At 34.6% G+C, this 24,604-nt stretch overlaps 1 protein-coding gene across 16 annotated transcripts in view; it reads left to right on the forward strand.

Annotated features, from left to right (window-relative positions):
• LOC123745770 (zinc finger and BTB domain-containing protein 7A) overlaps positions 1-24,604 on the forward strand; it is a 215,414-nt gene that overhangs the window by 165,939 nt on the left and 24,871 nt on the right. The window contains exon 6 of one of the 16 annotated variants that reach the window (XM_069317676.1): positions 16,240-17,861. The exons of 12 other annotated variants lie outside the window; for them this stretch is intronic. In XM_069317676.1, coding sequence (XP_069173777.1) covers positions 16,240-16,605 — 366 coding nt within the window. In that variant the 3' untranslated portion in view covers positions 16,606-17,861. Of the gene's footprint in view, positions 1-5,528; positions 6,430-16,239; positions 17,862-22,265; positions 23,395-24,604 lie in introns of those variants that run through there. 3 more of the 16 variants (XM_045726713.2, XM_045726722.2, XM_045726724.2) reach the window with 3 other exon arrangements.

Consider the following 24,604-nt stretch of genomic DNA (forward strand, 5'->3'; position numbering starts at 1 on the left):
GGGTCCGGAAGTTGGGGTGTGACGTCATCATTCCCCATGCGCCCGTGCCGTAAGCTCTCGGGGGCGGTGGGGCGCTCGGGGCGGGGCGCGCAAGTTGCCGCAAATATATTTTCGTTCATTTTTTACGAACCTTTCCAAATACATTTTCATTGTTTTTATGTGCCAATCCAATGTATAATGAACACGTACACTATAATATCGCAGTACAACATCCGTACTGTCCGTAGACACTGTGTTACGTGCATGAAACTTGTGTACACATATGCAGCACATATTTACTATGTATCATGCTAATTTGTGTATATATACAATCTATTTACACACTATACACTGTCACACACTATATACATCACCATCAACACATTCAGAACACTGTGTAGCAGCTGCTTCGTATGGGCCAATAACAGCTGCCTCGTATGGGCCAATATCAGCTGCCTCGTATGGGCCAATATCAGCTGCCCCGTATGGGCCAATAGCAGCTGCCCCGTATGGGCCAATAGCAGCTGCCCCGTATGGGCCAATAGCAGCTGCCCCGTATGGGCCAATAGCAGCTGCCCCGTATGGGCCAATAGCAGCTGCCCCGTATGGGCCAATAGCAGCTGCCCCGTATGGGCCAATAGCAGCTGCCCCGTATGGGCCAATAGCAGCTGCCCCGTATGGGCCAATAGCAGCTGCCTCGTATGGGCCAATAGCAGCTGCCTCGTATGGGCCAATAGCAGCTGCCTCGTATGGGCCAATAGCAGCTGCCCCGTATGGGCCAATAGCAGCTGCCTCGTATGGGCCAATAGCAGCTGCCTCGTATGGGCCAATAGCAGCTGCCTCGTATGGGCCAATAGCAGCTGCCTCGTATGGGCCAACAGCAGTTGCCTCGTATGGGCCAATAGGAGCATTTGGCCATGAACACATTCAGAACACCTCGAGTGAGAGCAGCCACACCCAGCCAGTCTCCCTCACTCCAACATCTTACTCGCCAACATTGCTCCTCCCACCATATTGTTATAGTTCTTATTACACATGTTCTATATACCTATCTACATGTTTTATTTACCAGAACTATGCAAGTAAGCCGGTATTGTGTCCAAACAATACAGTGGCCACCATACACTGCATGAAAAATCACACAGCAGACGACGCTACGATTACGTCACCTCCCTCACCAAAATAGCTCCTCTCAACATTCTCCTGTTGCTGTTCTTACACTGTATACACTCACTATATATACCCATGTACATATGTGTTGCCCATAGCGAACCACTAAGCTAGTATGGTGAGCAAAACAAGAGTGGCAGCCACACACACACAATGAGGCTACCTCAATTCTCGCCCTCCCTCCCTCATCAAAATTCCTCCTTCCACAATACTATGCACAACGCTAATTATAACCACAATCCTGCTATTATCACAATCCTGGTCACAAATTCCTGTAAATGAATAATTGACCACACGTTTATTTTGAAAAGGAACCGAAGAAATCATTTGAAGATTCCTAGATGAACGAAATAGTACTGTGGTGCTGTGGCTAGCGCTGTGAACATCGTGAACAGCATTGAATCACTGATATTTGAACATTGTACCCAGTCATTATCACACTCAGGCTCTAATATAACACTATCATAGCTAAATAATACAAGTTATATATATATTTTGACATTATTAGGCGATGCTGTGGTCACATGCTGAACAGCAGTGCTGTGCGCTCATGCTGCGAGCTCCAGCCTTTGTTGCTCACACACTACTTAGGCTCCCACACCCGGGAATGTGGACCACGATTTTTTTTAAAGATGGCGTCTGTTTACAAGAGCCCTGAGGAAGCTGATGTGAACCCCATGTAGCCGCGGGAGTTTTGAATGGAACGTGAAAAATACAAATACCCGGAGGCGCGTTGCGCAAACCAGACGTGAGCCTGCAGGCGCGTTGCGCAGTTTAAGGGTTAAATATATACAAATATTTTACTGTTGGGATTTTTGCATACAGGTATAAGTTATCTGGTGTATCATGGTCTCTTCATATGAAGATGAGCCTTTCTGAAGACATAATTTTATTTTATAAATCGGCTACTTTTTCTGATATGAAAATGGCTGTCATGAATATGATTCATAATGACCAGACCACACACTAGAAATTGAAGAGACGACGACGTTTCGGTCCGTCCTGGACCATTCTCAAGTCGATTATTTTTTTTGAGAATGGTCCAGGACGGACCGAAACGTCGTCGTCTCTTCAATTTCTAGTGTGTGGTCTGGTCATCATACTTCAGCCACGTTATTGTGACTCATCGCCTGAATATGATTCATACTTGTGTCCAGTACGTATACAGTAATGAGAAAAACAAGTTCATATTCCTGCATTTAGAAATTGGTAACACTTTAGTGCTACTATACTGTAAGGACAACAAGTATTTTTCTACCAGTATAAAGGAAACGAGGTAGACACAAATACCTGGCCTTTAGAAAAGTGCGAATAATCATGAAATAGGGTCTGCTCAATCAGTTAATTTACATAAGTAACAGACACCACATATGTGGGTTGGACACACAGTTTCCCTCTGTTAATTTAACATATATTATGAAATGCAACACAGGTCTCAAATGATAGAAATTGACTTTTTAATGACTTTATTTACTAATACTTAAAGATTAAATTACAAAATATCTCAAGAGAGTGATCCACTTTACCAAGGACTAGAGATATTGCAAAAGACTCCCGGTCCAACAAACTAACACTTAGTTAACAAATTACTTTACTCTTTAATCCATCAGTAATTCACAGTCATCATAATTCATAGTTTAATATACTTTTATGTTCATTGTATCAACATTAGGCAATTTCAAATGACAAAGAATAAGAGTGCTCAGGACACGTGCTACAAGGAATGACACAAGACACGTTCAACAACAGATAAAGTGACAGAAACCATTCACATTTGGCAGCCATCACTAGGACATGAAATCACCATAAATCCTACTCATATTTTCGGTATAAAAAGTCGGAATTTCAAACTGCGAATACATGCAGAGAGTCAGATTTAGGCTCCAAAATGTGGCTTTGGCGCCGAATTTTGGATGTTTAAGATATTTTGAAGAGTGCAGGGGGTTTTGGGCAAAATGTGACGCACTGCCGCTTTCAGTAATTGGCATATTTTCGGTATAAAAAGTAGGAATTTCAGACTTCGAATACGTGCAGAGAGCCAGATTTTGGCTCCAAAATGTGGCTCTGGCATCGAATTTAGGATGTTTGGGATACTTTGAAAACTGCAGGGGGGTTTGGGCAAAATGTGACCCACCGCCGCTTTCAGTAATTGGCATATTTTCGGTATAAAAAGTCGGAATTTCAAACAGCGAATACGTGCAGAGAGCCAGATTTTGGCTCCAAAATGTGGCTCTGGCATCAAATTTGGGATGTTTGGGATATTTTGAAAACTGCAGGGGGGTTTGGGCAAAATGTGACCCACCGCCGTTTTCAGTAATTGGCATATTTTCGGTATAAAATGTCGGAATTTCTAACTGCAAATACATGCAGAAAGCCAGATTTTGACTCCAAAATGTGGCTCTGGCGTCGAATTTGGGATGTTTGGGATATTTTGAAAACTGCTGGTGGATTTGGGCAAAATGTGACCCACCGCCGCTTTCAGTAATTGGCATATTTTCAGTATAAAAAGTAGGAATTTCAAACTGCGAATACTTGCAGAGAGCCAGATTTTGGCTCCAAAATGTGGCTCTGGCGTCGAATTTGGGATGTATGGGATATTTTGAAAATTGCAGGGGGGGTTTGGGCAAAATGTGACCCACCGCTGCTTTCAGTAATTGGCATATTTTCGGTATAAAAAGTAGGAATTTCAAACTGCGAATACGTGCAGAGAGCCAGATTTTGGCTCCAAAATGTGGCCCTGGCGTCGAATTTGGGATGTTTGGGATATTTTGAAAATTGCCGGGGGGTTTGGGCAAAATGTGACCCACCGCCGCTTTCAGTAATTGACATATTTTCGGTATAAAAAGTTGGAATTTCAAACTGCGAATACGTGCAGAGAGCCAGATTTTGGCTCCAAGAGGTGGCTCTGGCGCCGAATTTTGGATGTTTGGGATATTTTGAAAACTGCAGGGGGGTTTGGGCAAAATGTGAAATGAATGAAATTCCCACTGACATTGGAGACCTTCACCTAGCATGCCCACATGTTCACTTGAGTGAACAAGCTGCCAGTTCGCATTTTCCTCAACTGTCCGTGTTCCAGTTTGATTTTCTTGTCAAATCGTATTCCCCATCTTATTACTTATTTTGTCTCATTGAGTTCCAAACTGGTTTCTGTACCTGGGATTATTTATTTGCCTTCATAGGTTTTTTTATTTATATCATTTCAGAGAGAAACATTGTCATACTGTGACTATGCACTGTGCATGTGCAGAACTAACTGCTGCACAGGCAGAAGTTTCAAATGTTTCAAATGTTTCAACTTTTCACTGCCAGTTACCAACACGATTTCACATATACCTTACAAAAAGGACCCCTTTCTTACAATACAACATTGCAAAATTTATTTTAACACTAATTTGTATATTTTGTAAAAACACAACATGGAACCAGTGAAGGCAAAATACTAATACAAATTTGATTTCCACAACAAAAATTTGTTTATGAATGATGGAAAAGTGTGTACATTATTTGAATCTACATATGTTTACCTAAGTGTAGTTACAGGATGAGAGCTATGCTCATGGTGCCCTGTATTTCCTATAATGTTTGTTATATCACACTTTGAAACTGCTGATGGATTTGACATCCACCATCTCCCAGAAATTGTTCTAACTGACTGCAACTCTGTTTGCAAAAGAGAATTTTCATGTTTTTTGACACCTTTGTTTTCTTTGCTTAAGTCTAAGGCCCTCTTCTACTTGCAGTTGCAGGTTTCAAAATTCCATTTTATCAGCTGTGTCTATTCCTGTCAATATTTTGTATGTAGTGATCATATCACCTCTTTTTACCTGTGTCTATTAGCTTTGACATATTTAACACCTCCAGCTTCTCATCAGTTCTGTTTTCAGTTCTGGAAGCTATTTAGTAGCAAGTCTTTGGATCCATTCTAATATATTGATGTTCTCCTTGAAATACACCATACCTTCATTCATGACTGTGTTTGAGAGTACATTTACTCATTCATGTGTGTTTGAAAGTACATACACCTATTCCCACTCAAATAAGAAAATTATGCGTGCTTTTCTGTTTTTATTCTGGTCATCATTTAAGACTTGTTTCTTCTCCTGGTATAAGCTATAAATAAGATAAATGCTCCTCCTGTTTGATAATGTAACCAGGTTGTAAAATGTAATGGTAAATGTTGTTGAGGATAATTCTGGGTATGATGTTTTGCTGCAGATGTGTCGGGAAATATTTGTTGGATTGAATTACCTTATTGTACAGTTCTGATATTGATTTTTTAATATTATTGTTATTATAGATAATGTAGATTATTTTAATATCAGTAGAATGAAAATGGAAAGTGGTCATAAACTGAATGAGAAACACATTTCCTACAGGTATGGCAGGATTTTGACAATCAAATAGCTGACAAGGTAGGAGCCTCAAGCATTGTTGAGAAGAACCCCACCAACACCAGAATGGAAAAATATCAATGTCCTGAGTGCAACTACACCTGTTCGAAACCATCTCATTTTACAAAGCATTACCGCACTCACACAGGAGAGAAGCCTTTCTCTTGTCCAGAATGCTCATACCAAACAAGTGATAAGTCAAATCTGACCAAACATATTCGCATTCACTCTGGAGAGAAACGTTTTTCTTGTCCATATTGTTCATTTCGCTCTAATCGAAAAGATAGACTTATAATTCATGTACGCACTCACATGTAAGGCTAAAGAATCCAATTGCTATTCTACAACTTTTATGAACTGCTAATAAAGACATTAATTATACTCATATTTTATCATTTTGTTTCTTGCTTACTTTCTTTTTATTGAGCACAGTGGTTTATTTACTGACAGATTCAGTGCTTTATTAATAATACAAACACCAGAGTATAACTTGGTTCATTGAGCTATGTTATGCATTCTTCAGTGCAGTAGTTATTGTGCCTCTTGTATAACTCAACAGATCTCATTAATTCTGCTCGTTCTATTTAACTTATACTAACTTTATAGGGCTATGACTTAGTAATGTCTTTCATATCTTGAGCTATTATCTACACTGTTTTTACCTTCTCTGTCTTCCTGATAAGTTTAATATTTCACTGTCCACTGTCCATTAGGAAATTTAGTTTTGATCCTCTTTAACAGATCAGCATTATCATTGTTAAAGTGAAACAAAGGTGTAGTGCTGTAGTAACTATAAAATATGCATTCAATTTGCTGACTAATTAGGCACTGGTCTTATCTTTCATAAATACTGTCATTCTCCTAAAATAAACATACCTGTCACATAGTTGGTGTTTGTTTTATACCACTTGTTAATTATATTACTGCACTGAAAGGTTCTACATCTTTAATAAACTATAATTGAACATGAACAAAGTTTCCACAGTTGCACAATACTGTATAATACATGGGAACAAAATGCTAAACTACAATATGTAGATTTTTGCTGTTTACTTTCTTTTATATACAATTTCAGGCAAAATAAAAAAGTTTTCTTGCTTACACACAGAAATCACAATAGTGTGATGCATTAAATGAACAAATCCACATGGGCCATGATGAGGGTACTGCGTCATGGCCCTTGTGGATTTGTTCAAGTTTCTTGCTGTTCTAATTATAGAAAAAGTTGCCATATATGAACAATTTCATCATCAGAAGAACACTTTTATATGTGTTTATATTGTTGCCTATATCTTTGGTATTTGGAATATCTCTTGAAATTAGTCACAGTTTTTTTATACTAAAATATGGAAATATTTTGGGAAAATTTAAGTGAGTATGCATACATGTGCATGATTGGATGACTGTTCTTGCTTGTACTGTATCTTGTAACATGGCCAGTCGCTGACAAGACATATTGTGTGAACTGGAAAATACTTATAAGCATTTTATCAGTGACTACAAGGTAGTGAGATCTAGCTCTTTATGCCCCGCCTCCTAGCCGTTTAAACCTGACATTCTAATTACTGTTCCTCTCTCACAGTAGCAGCATGCAGAAGTGGTTTGATGAATTCAATAGATGAGTTGTTTATGCCAGATGTTGTTAGTGAGGTGTCTTATATTATGTACACTATTACTCTGGCATACTGGAGTTCTGGGATTAATGTCTGGTTAAACACTGAGACTTAGGCTCTTTTTGTTTTATCAGTTTAATGTACTGTATGTTCATGGGCCACAGTCGCCAAGAGTTAGGTGATTATTAAAACCTGGCCTCTGGAAAGTAACCACAAATAAACTAAAGATAAAGGAGAGAGAACTGTGGTATCTTTCTAGTATTTATTATACAATAAAATATGTTATTATAAACCTTATTGAACTTTAAATTATTCTGTAGGCTACTGCTAATATTAGTAATGCCTTAAAAAATTGGATTTTTATCTACTGTATCTTCATTAAGAAACATGATGTGATAAGAATTTAGATTTTAGTTATAAAATAATATTTTTTTTGTCATACTGTGAAGGAAAAATCTTTCATCCTAAACTTTAAACTACAGTATTAGTTTGTATTGAGTGTTGCTGGTGTATTTTAGTTTTTAGCAGTAACAGCTTAATTTCCATATTGCTTTTAAATACTGTATATAGTTTTTCACAATTACTATATATATTTATCTCTAAATTTAAATACAGTAAAGTTGTTTGTCTATCACAACAAATAATTTTAATAATGAAAATGTAATTTGTCTTAAATCTGCATTTGTTTCTCTTTTTAATTAAAAAAAATTTTACTACAGTACTTTGTAAATGTTCACATTTGTGTTTAGTTTGTATGGGTTTTAATTAATTTAATTTTAATTATGTGATTGTTACTACTGTATTGGCTTTATATTTCTCAATTAATATAAGTATTTATGGTTGTCAATAAAAGGAGATCTATCTGTAAATTATAATATTGATGGGACAAAACTTGACAGCTCTCTCAAGGTGCAGAATGATACAGGTAAAGTGTTCTCAATTGGATGAATCAGTGAATCATGTAATAATTATAATTGCAGTATTTACTTTTATATTTAACAGTGACATGAAAACACAGTACAGTATTCTATTTGCCAGTATAAAATTGTTTAGATAGCCTAAGTAGGAGTTTTCTTATTCTGAACTGATAAGTGTTTCTTTCTCTTCCTCTCTCCCCATCTCTCTCTCTCTCTCTCTCTCCCCGTCTCTCTTTCTCTCTCTCTCTCCCCCCATATCTCTCTCTCTCTCTCTTCTCTCTCCCTCTCTCTCTCTCTCTCTCTTCTCTCTCCCTCTTTCTCTCTCTTCTCTCTCCCTCTCTCCCTCCCTCTCTGTCTCCTCTCATTCCATCTATTTACAACAGGAAGCCACCGGAATTTTACAAATCAATGTTACTTTCACTTATTTTTCAAACTCTTTTGACTGAATAAGACAAACATTTTCTACAGGTGTGGCTGGATAATGACAGTCAAATAGCTGACAAGGTAAGATTCTCCAATGTTGAGAAGATTCTCATCAACAGTAGAAAGGAACCTGAAAAATATCACTGTCCTCAGTGTAGTTATGTTAGTGCAAATCGCTCTCATTTTAAAAGACATTATCGGACCCACACAGGAGAAAAACCTTTTTCGTGTCCTCAGTGTCCCTATCAAGCTAGTGATAAATCGAATTTAACCCAACATTTGAGAATTCATACTGGCGAAAAGCGCTTTTCTTGCCCGTACTGTTCTTTTCGATCAAATCGAAATGATAGACTAGTTAATCATTTACATACTCATAAATGAATAGGTATGGTTTATCTATAATTTTATTGTTAATGAAGGTCAACATAAGTTTAGTAACAGGAAGAGAGCTAAGCTTATGGTGTCTTATCCTCATCATGTTCTTTAATCACATAATACTGTATAGAGTTTTGAAGTTTTATGGTGTGGGCACACACTACTCTCTTTTTATTTATTATATATATTGACCACTGTTCCAAAATGTGTATTTTTTTAATATTTTTGTCCTCTTATCAATATTGCATGTTTCAAAAAGTCATATGTATCAATTTAACCGAGTCCCATTACAATTTTATATACAGTGATCATATCCTTTTTTTCCTTTGTCTTCCAGTTTTCGTATGTTCAATATCTGTACTTTTCATATCTAGGAGCCAATGAGCAGCATTCCTTTAAACCTTTTTCTATTTTGAGTGTTTTTTTGAGATATGGGCACCAAACTACTGCTGCATTTTTTTATGGACAGTTTGTTATACATTTCTTCATCCATGTACTGTACTTGGCTAATCTGCAAGTAGCCCGTCAAGGATATTTCTTTAAGCTCTTTCTTTGAATGCTTCATTTTCTCACACAATTTTTATGCTGAATGTACTCTTAACTCAATTATCCCAAACTCTATTACATGACATTTGTAAACATTAAATTCCACTTACCATTTGTGTCTCCATGTCCTATATACTTATTTTGTTTAGGTCATTTGAAGGATGTTACTGTCATTTAGGTCTTGTATTCCTCAGTGTCTTAGCGTTATCTACAAACATTTTCACATACTGTATCTCTGCCACCTCTATTTAAATAATATAAGTATACAAATGGACAGTTTAGGTGCAACACCCTAGCCCTGCAGGACCCCGCTAATAACAATCATCCAGTTCATTAATTACTTTTCTCATCATTCTACCTGTTAACAAATTTTTCATCCATATTAGGTGATTCCAATTGCTCATCTAAATTCCCCTTTAACTTTCAGAACAGTATCTTATATGAGACTTTATTGAATAGTGTTTGGACAGTACCTATATTTAAGTTTATGAAGGCTATCTGATTTTGTCCTATGCTGCCAAAATTATCCTGCTGATGTGCACTCCTGGTGTTAGATTTCAAGTAATGTTTAACCTGAAGTCTTTTGCTATTTCTAATGTAGGAAGTTGTTTTCCCTTCATTCTGTAATTTATTTAAGGCCTTCTCAATCTTGTTCCTACCTTATGTATGAATACTTACCCTAGGTCCAGACAGGTACCATCTTCCCAACTACATCTCTAAACAAAACTTTGTTATTATCATAAAACTAAAAATTTTGAGACACATGCGCATGTTATAAATCTTAACTCCATTATGTTATTACATTTTACTCAAGATATTCCACCCATTTCATTTTAATTGCCTTGCCTAGTGATTTGTCTACTATACTCATCAATAATACTGAACTCTATAACAATGTATCATCTCTGTTATCTTTTTCATAAGTGAGAACTAAGTTTGCCATTTTCCAACTCTGCTAGTTTTCCTATTTGTAAGCATTCTTGTAAAAAAATCCTTAATGAATAGGTGGGTTCCTGAGCATATGCTCTCAGAACCCAATGTGATGCTCCATCTGTTCCTACACACCTTTTCTGTGCCTTAATCCTGGAGCAATTGCTTTTTGTTTTCTTTTGACTCATCTAGGTACCCCATGTTATGTTGCAAAATTCACAATGGGTTTGATTTCATGAATAAATTGCCTTATGCAAACACTCTAAATCCTTTAGTGCATTACACATTTCAATAGATCTGTTACTCATAAAATCTGAATTATGTTCTTTCAATGCATTTTACTCTTTAAAAATTTATAGAATAGTCTGGGAATCTTTATTTATTCCTCTGCCCTTTTTATTGGTGTGTAGTTAATTTGAACTTGTTTATAATTTTTAAATATATGTAGGTTAGAACTCTCCCTATATTGGTTCCACTATCATTTTTACATCCTTAACTTTTACAGTTTCTGGTAAACTAGTCCCTTTTTCCAGTCTCTATTGGTGTAAACATTAGGGTGATGTCATCATATATTTCACAAAATTTTGCATTCATCTCATTAAGATTTACTCAGAACATCAAATTATTCAAAGCAAATCAACCGAAGAACTTACTCAGTTTTACTTGATGTCCAATTTAGTAGCAATATGTCTCATATTGTTTGTTTATTGAAACAATATGTTTGTTTCCTCAAAAATCATAAAGCAGTACAGTATTATAACATGTTCAGTGATTTGTTTAAACTGATCCCAGAAGTAAACAAAATATGGGTTATGAGGAAAAGTTGGTGGTGGTGAGCATACAGACATTGGAAGACAGTAGAACATGAGGTGATATGTTTTTATGTCCAGTGCAAGAGGGTGATGAGTATGGATATTTTTGATAAGGACTCTTTTTTTAAAAACTGCAGCACCTAGAACAAGAGGACACGGACACATATTAAGGAAACAAGTGTTGCATAAACACATGGTAGTTTTTGTTTGTGAACAGTGTAGTAAATAGACAGAATAATTTACATGAGAGGGTTATGTGCAACCACAATAGGAAGCTTTAAAACTTGGTATGACAAAGAATGTCTGGAAGACAGAACACTATGCTTAGCTCTCATTCTGTAAGTTCAGTTACAGAATGAGATTTACATAATTACGTAACTTCAGTTACGTTTCTGCTCGAAACTGCTGCGCATACTAGTGGCTTTACAAGAATGTTAACACCATGTTATGTATCCTCACAAACCCAATGTACCTTCTTGTATACATATATAAATAAATAAATAAATAAAAAGTTAGGCACTCTAATTTCAGTACTGTGTATATAAAGGGAGTACCAAACTGGTTAAATTATTTAAACCCCAATGACATTATAAAGGAGAATAATTGACATTTTAAAGAATCTTATAAATTCTGAATTGCTTATTTTTCACTTACCACTCTAATTATATTCAGTTCAGTATTTTTTACATAAATTTGATTTAGTTAAAAATAATTAATCACAATAAATAGATGAAAGTTATGAATGTCCTAAAGTTCCTCAGAGACTAATTTTCCTCATGCTGGACTGTATGATCTTCATATGTAATACCTTTTGAAATGGTTAACTAATGCAAGTACAGTGCTGCATTGAAAGTTATCCCCTAACATGCAGCTATGGATTTAGATGCATATCAACCTATGTGCAAAAAAATAAAAACAAATATGTATTTCCTTATAGAATTATTAATTTGAATGCAAAATATATGGAGAAGTGCAAGTAAACTGAATACTACATTGTAGCAGGTTTCATGCACTGAATAAGTTGAGTGTGGTGCAGCCCAGCCCCATTAGTCAATGCCAGAATACACTGTCACCCAAAAAAAAACTACCAAGGCCACTGTTGATTTTGGATGTCTTGGTGAATGTATGTATGTATGAATCAGTGAATGAAATTTTTATCAATGGATGTATGTTACAGTGAATGAATGTATCAATCAATGATTGTATCAATGGATGTATGTATCAATTAATTAGGTATGAATGAATGAATGTATCAATTAATTGGGTATGAATGAATGTATGTATCACTGGATGTATCACTGAACTGAATGTATATATAAATGAATGTATGTATCTATGGATGTATGATTCAGTGAATGAATATATGTATATATAAACAAATGAATGTATCAATGTATACATAAACAAATGTATGCATCAATGTATATATAAACAAATGTATGTATGTATGAATGAATGAATGCATCAATTAGAACTACGGAAACTACAGAAAGCCTATTGGCAGCTCTTATTTATATCAGTGATTAAATAATAAAAGCTGCTTTATATGGACCAATAGGCCTTGTGCAGTTTCCTTTGTTCTTATTGATACATTCATTCATTCATTCATGTCTGTGCCTATTGGCTTACATGAGGCAGCTCCAATTTATAGGATAATTGGTTCACCTGGTATACTTCATTACCATTGGATCATAATTGGTATATGTATCATGGAATTTTATACCATGATGATTGCTGTATTGGTGTAGTCACATTTGCAATGATAACTGCATTTATATACTATGCATTCATGAAACAATAGCAGAATTTTCTTATGTCAAGGTAAACTCCACTACATCCATATAGAGCTATTATATACATACATATTAGCATCATTTGTGTAAGGCCAGAAATTAATAATTGAAATCAACATATGATAGCCGTATTATCCCCATGAATCAATGTAAGACGATAACTGCGCTTGAAGGGTTAACTATCTACATCTGCTGGTATATTTACAAATTTAAATTGTATTTGTAGTAAGTGTTAAGTAGAATTATATAGGAAAACAAATATATTTGTACTCTATTGAATCATAATATTGTGTTTTTTTAATTCAGTATTATGATCTTTTATTATATGTATTGAATTTATAAAGAAGCTAAATATTTTATGTTTTGGGGAAATTTAGTGATCTCATTTTTATATTAAATAAAGTTCATACTGTATTTGCTTACTTAGTATTTCATTTCATCCTAATGCAGTGTATATTGATCCATATTAAAATAATTTGTATAAAGCTTGTTAAAAATTGTAAGTGTGATGATTCATTAACCTTTTCACTGTAACATGCAGTAAATGCTTACTTCATAAAAAATAACCATTCACTGTGATAAATTAGTCTACAAAATGCATCAAAATATTTTGAGCCTATTGGCTGTTGTGATTTGGGAGTTTTTAGAAAGCATTGTTTTATGTGGAAAATTTAAGTCCATCATATATAAATTCCTATTCAAGACTTGGTCACCATTATGAATGTTATACAGGCATTTTGTACTGTATCCACAGGAGGCCAAATTGATAACTAATTTTTGTGGATATTATCCATACATACATCTCTGGAAGAAAAAATCCATACAGTATATAAAACAGTACCTTTACCTATCTTAACATTGTGCTTTTGTCCTTTTAGGAGGCCTGAGTCAATTTTATTTTAGAACGATGTTTTCAGATTTACATGTCTTTGATATTTAACTTTAAAACATAAGCAAGGTTACTAAAAGTTTATCACCTGCACTGCGCACATGTTAAATTTTATACCCTTGTGGTGCACTGAAAAAAAAATTTCCTGAAAAAATTATTTTTTCATTTGACATGGTTAATTAGCATCCAGAAAGCACAAAAATCTAAGTTAAAAGTCTCTACTTCTTGTGATTTAGCTGTTGTAGACCAGAGAAATCACATTTTTTCAGTAGAAATGTGCCTGTGCTCTCTAGAGCTCTTATTGCACAAGACCATAAGGTTTGTTCCCACATGGCATCTGTCACATGTATACGGTAGTCTTGGAACAGCTCTATGATGGCTTGGATACACTGACATTGGTCCCTAGTTTAACCAACCACCTTGTTGCCTGCGGTTCTGGCTTCGGTATCTTTGTTAAAATTGCTCGCTCCCGCTTTTGGATGGTGATGGCAGCTTTTAACTTGTCAAATCTTGTGTGTCACCTGGCTGTGTTGGCCTGGTTTTTGACACTTTTACCTGTCTCCACCTTTTGCCTCTCCTTTTCTCTGAGGAAGCTGTCTCTCAAGTTATTTCAGGAGCTGCAATGGCATTTTGACCTAGACCTTCGGGTACAGGCTCCATCCACCCTTTGTTGGCTCCTGCTTTGCCGGCTTCCTCTTTGGTTGTTTTGTGGTTCAGCTCTGTTACACAACCCTCCCCCCTGTTGCGCTTTGTATTCATGGATAATTCTGCTCTGGGTTGGGGCTTTGTGACCAGCACTCACCTGGCCTCCTAAGGTAGGTGGTCGGGGTCCATTCCATCGAGCGCACAATACAATGTGTGAATTTGTAGCTGTGTGGTAGGCCCTTTGGAGAATTTATCTTCCTCCAGTCTTAATCTTCCATGTCCATTCCAAATTATACCAGGTGGTTTATTCCTTGTACCAAAGGGGGGGTCAGTCTTCTCATTTTGGAACTGGACTCTTTGTGTAACTTGTCTTTTGGCTTCTCGTGTTTTGGTTCTCCGCGGGGTTCATGTGTGGTGTGTGTGCGTGTCCATCATTCTCATGAATAGGCTATCCCGCTTTTGTCCCATTTCTACTGAGTGGACCATCGATGACGCACCACTCTTTTGTTGGCTTTGTGAAATGTTCACTTGCAGTGAGGTTGTTACTGAGCACTTTTCCATCAGCTTCAAACTGACAGCTTCCCTCCTATTTAGCTCCATTCCATAATCGTGAGACTTTCATGGTGAATGTCTTTCAGCTGGACTGGTCAAAGTAGGAATTCATCTATCTCTTCTCCTTGGTTCAGTTGTTGCTCTGGCTGTTGTCCAGACTAAAGATGTATTTGAGCAAGGTGAATCTTTCTGACTCCTTAGTGGCTGGCTCAGTCATGGTTTCTGGCTTTTCTGGTAAGGTCCTCTAATGCGGGTATTTTTTTTTTTTTTAACTTTGCCTCATTCCATGGATCATCCTAGCAACATACCTTGCTGTTTCCACCTTCTCTGCTCTACATGTCTAGAGTTTCTAACTTTGGTTTTCCAGCATTTATATGCTACACAGGTGGCTTGATGTCCCACTTGTGTTTCTCTTCATGGCAACAATTTGAAGTTTCTTGGTGCCCCTTTTGCATCTTTCAGTCTCGTTGTCATCTTCAGTGTCAGTTCTGGTGGTCATGTCTTCTTTTTCTTGATTGTTTGTAGTTCTGTTTTTAACAACCCCACAAGACAACCAAACACTTAAAAGTACTCATATATATATACACACTAATAAGAACACTGGTTCACTCATCACCACACATTAGGACAACGAAAATTAGTGTAATTAAATTATTAAAATCTATTCTGTAATTGTTTCATTTATGAATCAATTCATAATGGAAGTTTTCAAAATTAGGTATTATTGTCAAAACAAATACAAATTCTTGTGTTTGTAAAAGTTGTAAATAACTGTTAAGTAATGCAGCATCAAAGTCTAAGGTCTTTATAAGATACAATTTGACCTACTGGATTGTGTTCTGTTTCAGTCTATTTATTCATGTGCTTTGTATTTTGGAACATATTTTGTGCCAGCTTTCATTGTCATTAGGTCAATGTTAAGCATTCGAAAGAGAATACTCTTTGAATTCTCTCAAAATTTCCTTGAGTTAGTGCTTGGTGTACAAATAGAATTACTATATATATTGCCAGAAAGTTATGCTGTTTACATTGTAAAGTCTTTTGTCAAAAACTTATAGACTTAAGGCTTCCTCCTTAATTTATTTTTCAGTTGATACCTTAATAATTTGAACCACGTGGAAAATACAAATTTCTTTGTACTCTTTGAGAAATTATACAGTATATTTTTTTTTTTACTGAATAAGACAAACATTTCCTACAGGTATGGATGGATAATGACAGTCTTATGGTAGAGGATGGAGGAATGGCAGCTAAGAAGGACCTCACCAGCAGCAGAAAATTGGCCAAAATGTACCAGTGCCCACAGTGTAGCTATAGTACCAGCAATCGCTGTGATCTGGCAAAACATTTTTCTACCCACACTGGAGTAAAGCCGTTCTCCTGCTCATATTGTTCATATCAGACAGGTGATAAGTCAAATCTCACAAAACATAATCGTATTCATACTGGAGAGAAACCCTATGTGTGTCCATATTGTCCTTACCGAACTACCCGAAGTGATAGTCTTAAAAGTCATTTTGCACATGTTCACAAGCATATACAAAGCACACATAAACTTCAGATTTAGAGATATACTGTAATATGTAACATAATATTCTAATTTATGTCTAGAAACAGTAGGCATGAAAGTTTTAGGAAGTTATGATCCAGAAATCTATAGAATACTAATAGAGTAGAGTACAAAAGCTAAAATTATATGAATACCTGTATATTTTTGCCATTGCCAGCATGATACAAAAAGAAATTTCCAATGTTTGATGAATTTATAGAAGTACATTTTCATAAAATAAATATTATTTGTATTTATTGACAATAAAAGCATTGCATATATGTCATAACACTTTTATCATAATTTCAATTGAAATGCATATCACATTTGATCCGCAATCTTTTCCTTTATATGCAGATAATGAGAGAGCATTTAAGGATTTTAAATTTTCATTTAAATATTTAAATATAGTGTCTTAAAATATTTTAATACTTTAGCCTTATTTCTATACTACTGTATCTTTAATCAGGAAGTTATTAAAGTTAAAAGTTTTAAAGTTCATAATATATACAGCAACTGCATATGAAAAACTAGAGCAGTTTAAATGTAATTAAAAAGTTAATATCAAAGACAAACAGGAAGTATTTATACTTACATTTTGCCTGTCATCAACAAATAGATAATGAATTTTCTTGTCTTAAAGTATGAATTTTTAGTAGCTGGTGCCTATGCTATGATACTGGCAAAATTTGCCAGTTTGGGTTACTTCATGTACTATATCTTCAGTGCTAATATTGACAATATTGTGAGCACAAATTAGTGCCTGTGCATTTTAAAATTTATAATTGATTCTGATATGTAGCTAATATAGTACTGTATTACCAATATGCATAAAGAGGAACTTTATTCATTGTACGAATCTTTTGCACTTATTATTGTCTTCATATTTGTTTCACATAATGTACTTGAACAAAATTACCTATTTGTGGTTTAAAGATGTTTGCATAATTGCCCAAGTATAGTTATAACAGGATGAGAGGTATGATCATAGTGTCCCATCTTTACAATCCTCTCTGTCATATGCCACTTTGAACCTACTGATTATATTTGCATCCACCTACTCCTCACTTAGCTTCTTCCAGCCATCTACTACTTTGTTTGCAAAGGGTAATTTTCCCGTATATTTTCAGCACTTTGTTTCCTTAGCTTGAATCAATGACGTTCTTGTTCTTGAAGTTTCAGATTTCAAGAATTCCTCTTTTTCAATTTTGTCAATTCCTGTTACTATTTTGAATGTAGTGACCATATAATTCTCTTGTGACCTTATAATATTGCCTCATTTTCTTCTATCTTCTAGTTTTGGCATATTTAACACCTCTAGCCTCTCCATGTAGTGGTTTTTTTTTTAGTTCCAGAGGCCATTTAGTAGTATGTTTTTGCACATTTTACAGTTTGCTGATGTGCTGCTTCAGATATAGGCACCATACAAAAGCTGCATATTCCAGTTTTGGTCTCATGAAAGTTGTGAACAATTTCTTTAATATTTCACCATCCATGTATTTAAATGTAACTCATAAGTTGGAAAGCATAACATATACTCCTGGCACGGCACTGTCCTTTACATGGTACACAGAGAAATCACATTATTGTGATATGTCAATGAAAAAATCCACAGGAGCCATGTTGAGGATTTGGATATATGCGCTGGGTATTCCCAGATACACGCTTTAAGTGACTACGTCATGACATAGAAAAGAATTGCTACCTGGGGTACTACTGCTCCCACTATGATTCCCGAGGCTTTCACTAAAGCCGAACCAGGGTTTCACACAATTCCCCCATGCACTCTGGCTCTGTCGTCCAGTAATTCTACCTCTGATGCCCTTCTTTCGATTGACAAAGAAATCACATTATCGTGATATATCAATGAGGAAATCGATAGGAGCCGTGATGAGGATTCAAACCTATGCGCAGTATTCCCGCATATCTTTGAATCCTCATCACAGCTCCTGTGGATTTTCTCATTGATATATCAAGATAATGGGATTTCTCATTGATACAGTATACATATGATGATAATGTGATATATACATGCAATCTCTACTACATTAGTTGTCTGTACATATACAAGCTCTCTACCAACTATACACGTATCATATCACAATTTCACAGCACACAGTTTTCGGCATGCCCATATAGTATGAACTATAAAAGCTCTCTAATCTGAATTCCAATAATCTGAATCTTTGGATAATTCAATTAAATTTGAGTCGAGTTTTTGACTGCTTAACTTAAAATTTCGTATTACTGAAATTTCTGCTGAATGAAAACCTGAATAAATTCTCATTTGAGTTTTTGACTGCTCAACTCGAATAAAAATTTTGGTTAAGGAGATTTCTGACCAATTAAAACCAGAATAAATTTAAAAAATTTAATTTGTGGACTGTCCAGATAAAAATGTAGCTAACTTAAATGTCTGGGTATCTTGAATGTGGGTGGGGCTCCATATAATTCGGACTATCGAGCATAGACAATACTACACATATGGTGTAACTGTAGTATTTGCACTTTTAGAATCATTATTAGTATTTTATCACTTTTCAATTAAAGACAAAAAAGTGTAAAGAATTAATGTAATTTTGTAATTGTCCAAATACCTTTAGTAATTGCACTGTAGTACTATACATTGAACTAATGTGAAGTGTATTAAGGTTTACATTTTTAGTTTGATAAGGAATTATGCTGAATTAAAACTTGATGTATAGTAATGTTATATCTGTTTTGTAATAAAGATTTGTTTATTTAGAATCACAGTTCTTAGTATCTCATCTAAATGTACTAACTTAGATTTTTTGTCTAATGTAATCTATACAACTTTGCATCCTAATTGAGTAATTGCTTTTATCTTTAACTATTAATAAAGACTACTGTATTTTGTTAGTGTAATTTTTGTGTATATAGTAGAAATAAGCTGTGATTAATTAGCTCTAGGAATTTTAAATTTAACTTGGATAGTAACAGATATTGCTTGTAGGGTTAATTGGATAATAACAAACATTTCCTGCAGGTGTGGCCGGATAATGTCAGAAGCGGAGTCACAAGTGCCGAGAAGAACCTTACCTACAACAGGAAGGGGTCAAAAATATATCATTGTCACTTCTGTACCTATACCACTACACATCGCTCTCATTTTACTGAACATTTACGTACACACACTGGAGAAAAGCCATTTTCCTGTCCTTACTGTACATATCAAACAGGTGATAAGTCAAACTTAAATCAGCATATTCGCATTCACACTGGAGAGAAGCCATTTTCCTGTCCATATTGCTCCTATCGAGCAAATAGAAAAAGCAGCATTAAAAGCCACTTGCACACTCACAGATAAGCAACACCTTTTAAATTCAATAGAAGTGTTCACTGTTACCTTATTAATACCTAACACACTAGTTTTCTTGCAATTTAATATTCTGGGAGATAAAAGAAATTTGTTGATGTATCTCCAACTTAATTGCGTATGATTTATAATGAAGCAAAAATTTTGTAAAGGATCTTGTGCTCTCTTTTGTACTGAAATCTGGCTTGTGCAGAACTGTGAATGGCATGCAAAACCGTCGGTACAGTACTTTCAAGGCGTTATACGACAAACTGTGCTGGGAAGACAGGACACCATGAGCGTAGCTCTCATCCTGTAACTACACTTGGGTAATTACACACACACACACACACACACACACACACATATATAAAATATCATATGTAAACTTAACTATTGTAATGTAAAGTAAACTGTAACTATTTTCTGCTAATCAGATTTTATATCAGTTGTTAAATAGGATTTGTAGATACATGTAGAAAACATTTTATCTGTTCAAAATTAATATATATTAATTTAGCTTAACTGACCAATAAAAGGCTATTTTTTGGGAAAATTATCAAGTTAGAGGAAATAGCTTCTTCCTTTCTGACCTGGATAATCTTCGCTGCTAATATTAATCCTAAATATTTTTAATATAAATGTGCCTTGTAAAATATTTTTCTGGAATTAACTTTGTAAAGCTTAGAAATATGTACATAACTTGCTAGTTTTATAAGTTGAATAGTAGCATTATATTTTTTGCCTTCACTAAAAAAATCCAAAGTACAGCATTTTGTATACACCAGCTTTGCTTCACAGCATCACCATGAAAAGTCCCACCACAGTTTTTTTTTACAAAGACTTAACAATCAATGCTTTATATGAAAGTCATCACTCTTTTACAGTGCTATGCATAAGATTATTTGTAATGCATGACTTTGTAAAGAATGAGAAAATATATTGATTATGTTATTGTCTATTAATCTCGGCTACTTTTTTTTAGCTAAAATTGTACAGAACATTTCTTTATTAAATAGTCAAACCTTTTGTATTAAGAAACTATTCACATTTTAGTTAGCTTAATATAGTTCTTTATCAAATTATTGGTTGTTTAAATTTACCTAGCAAATTACATTGGGCATAATAAATTTAATATTTAAGTGCAATATCTCTAGTATGGATAAATTATTGTTTCACAAGATTATTGAGAATATCTGTATTAGCAGGAAACTTCTCTTTATTGGACTGTAGCCTCTGGAGACAGATTTTAGGACCATTTTACACATTGTCTGATAAGAGTTGAGGGGAATTTCAAACAATATCCCCAAAACAAATAAGTGCAGCTGTGCAAAAATTTCTACTTTCGTGATCCTAGCTGCTTCATTTGGAGTTAATTTCTTTAAAAGTTTTGCTTAAGAGCCAATTTCATGTTTATTTTATACATTGTAAGAATAGTAAATTTTTATCATTGTAACCATAATAGTTTTAATGTTGCAAATTCTTCAGAATTATTGCATTAAATTTTATTGATGTTCACCATTGGTCTGTCTCAAAATCCACCTATGAGAGTTGCTTTAAAACTGTCATGGGTTTTGCTTAGTTTTGCATAATTAACCATATTTATTTTATCCTTTTGGCCAAATGGTATAATTTGTTTTATAAATACTGTATGTATTTAAAGACTACTAGTAATGTGTGGTAATTTACCCCTTCTTATCTTGGTCTGCCATTGTTTTAATTTGATACTTCTTTACTAATATATCTTAATCCTTCCATTTGTTTAACCACCAAAACCAGCACTGCCACTTCACCACCACCATGAACACTTCATACCACCGCCAACAACAACAATGCATATCACAACCATATGACCTTATGCTATCTGTCACCACCACATAGAGTACAAACATAACACCGCACACCATACCACTACCATATCACACCGCCACCAATACCTACCACCACAATGTACCTCCTAACATTTAACACCACCAATATCCATGACCTCATTTTTCTTTACTCTTCCTCTCCACAATCCCATCTCCACCATCTTTAGTATGTACTCATTACATTCCCTGTAGTTATTATTCCCTCTGTACTTATTACATTCCCTGTAGTTATTACACCTTTACTTGTTAAAGCACCCTGTTTGTATCATGAGAAGCAGGTCCAGGTGTACCGTTCTTAATTATCCTTATTCAGTCGAGCATATATGGTTCTATAACATTTACGTTATTCTGTGTTAATCAGTAATATATGTGACTGAAACATTAAACACAACATGTGCATATTCTATATTAATCAGTAATATATGTGACTGAAACATTAAACACATGCTGTGCACAAGGTGTTCACTGAATAAGACAAACATCTCCTACAGGTGCACCTGGATAGTGACAGTCAAATGTCTGAAGTGAGAGCAGTCACAGGCGCTGGGAAGAGTCTCTCCAGCAGCAGAAAGATGCCAAAAATTCACCAGTGTCCTCACTGTACCTTCATGAGCACCAATCGCTCTCAATTTAAGGAGCACTTTCGTATTCATACTGGAGAAAGGCCTTACTCATGTCCTCATTGCTCATACCAAACAAGTGATCAATGGAACTTAAAGAGACATATTCGTATTCACACTGGAGAAAAGCCATTTTCTTGCCCCTATTGCCCTTATCGGTCCAGTGAAAATGCTAAGGTCAAGAGACATTTACTTACTCATATGTAATATATTCACTGTTGCCAATACCTCATTCAGTTACAAATATTATCATGGCTTCAAGGAGTACAGGCACTATTACTGTAAATATATTCTTGTAATTGGCAACAATTTTAACCCGGTAGCTGTGCACCTAAAATTAGGTAGATATCCTGGTGTGCATAAAAAAAAAGAAAAATATTATTACTATATCATAAAAAATTGCTTTGATATTAGGAATATTTTGTAACAAAATTCTACTCATTTTAGTTTGGCCCTAATGAGGTGAAGAAATGTTGATGACATACGTATTCTGAAGGATATTTTTAAAGTTACTACTGTACAGTATTTGCAATAGATTCCTCCTCATCACTAAGATTGTCCAGGTCAATAACACTCCTTGCAATTTTGCATGGCATCAATGGTTCATAGCATTGGCATTAGTCAATGGATGGTAATGCAGCAAACATGGTATCCATCTTTTTACTTACGCCCTGAAAGGAAACTGAAGACTCAAAATTTTTCCAAAATGTAAACAATTTCCAGAAGTCACTGGAGTTGACTTGTGAATATTGCAGGGTAGATCTAATCCCTCACAAACGATTGGGGCACAACCGTCTATCGCTTGAGGTGACAAGAGCTGTTTAATTAAGGGTTAAGCAAGGAGACAAAATTTTAGTGTTTTGCTACCAGTAAGTAATAAATAATAAACTATGTATACATTTTTTTACATTTCTCTTTGGCGTAAACAAAATATTTGTTAAACTGCAAGATGTATAACTTACCAATAGTATAAATCTAAATAAAGGTAATAACTTTTTTATCCCAAGAATTTTATTAACCTTAATTTTGCAGGTAATAAGAAGTAGAATATAAGAGACAAAAACTGGAATACGCATATTAAATTGTTTCTTTTTATGTATAGATATCTATACTGTATTCTATCAAAATTTTTAGACGTGTTTTTTTAGCAAATAAGTTTTTGCCATTTTTTGTTTTCAAATCATGAAGATTTGATAATCACTGAATTATCATTCTTTATATATACAGTACACACACACACACACACACACATGCAAACACACCTTAAAGTTTTGTATGTTTTTAATTAAAACAATGTTCTCAAATCAAATTTTCCTGCCCTAGTAACATAACCCATAATTTAATCTTTTGTGGCAGTTTTTGTAGTTTAATCCCAAAACTGTTAAAATAAATTGTTTATATATTTTAAAGTATTATACAGTTAAATGAGTCATTATGAGTGTTCCTCAATCTGTCAACTTTTTAAAGCATCTTTATTTAGATATTAAAGGTTGCTTAGTAATTTTTAACCTTAGATTTATTTTAATAAATAAAACCTCTGCCAAATTGGTTAAAAGATCATGCCTTTTAAGTTTATCTTTTTTGCCATAAATATGAAAAAAGATTGTTTTTATTGCTTCCCTTCACAATGTCATTATATATTTTAGTATGGAAACAAAAAATCTTTATAATGTTCATATTACAATGCTAAGTTGCAATTTAGATTTATTAATATTTGGAAACTAGTAATAAAGACCTGACAAATCATAGGTAACAGAACCATAAATTACACTTTCCATATTGTACATTATTTTAGAATGAATTAAATAACTGTGTTGTTGTTTCACTTCTCATGCATTGTTTGCACGAATGAGGCAAACAGTTAATCAGTTGGGGGTTACCCTTGGTTTAAGGTCTTATTACTGTACAATATTTTGGTTTATTTTCCTGGTTATTCTGTTATGAAAAGCAAGTATCAATATGTTACTTTTGGGATTCCTTTGAGTTACTGTACTATAATATTGCAAATATTTAGGATGCTTAAAAATTTAAACATAGACTTAATGTTGATATTTCACATACTGTATAGAGTACTATTTTAATTACAGTATTACATACTACTGTACAGCATATTATTATTATTACTGTAAATTAATTATTGTCTATATTATTATGCTTTATAATATTGATAAAATGACAATACAATACATAGTTTTCAGTTAATTTTAGAA

Source organism: Procambarus clarkii, chromosome 88, assembly GCF_040958095.1.
Source record: "Procambarus clarkii isolate CNS0578487 chromosome 88, FALCON_Pclarkii_2.0, whole genome shotgun sequence".
Lineage (NCBI taxonomy): Eukaryota > Metazoa > Arthropoda > Malacostraca > Decapoda > Cambaridae > Procambarus > Procambarus clarkii.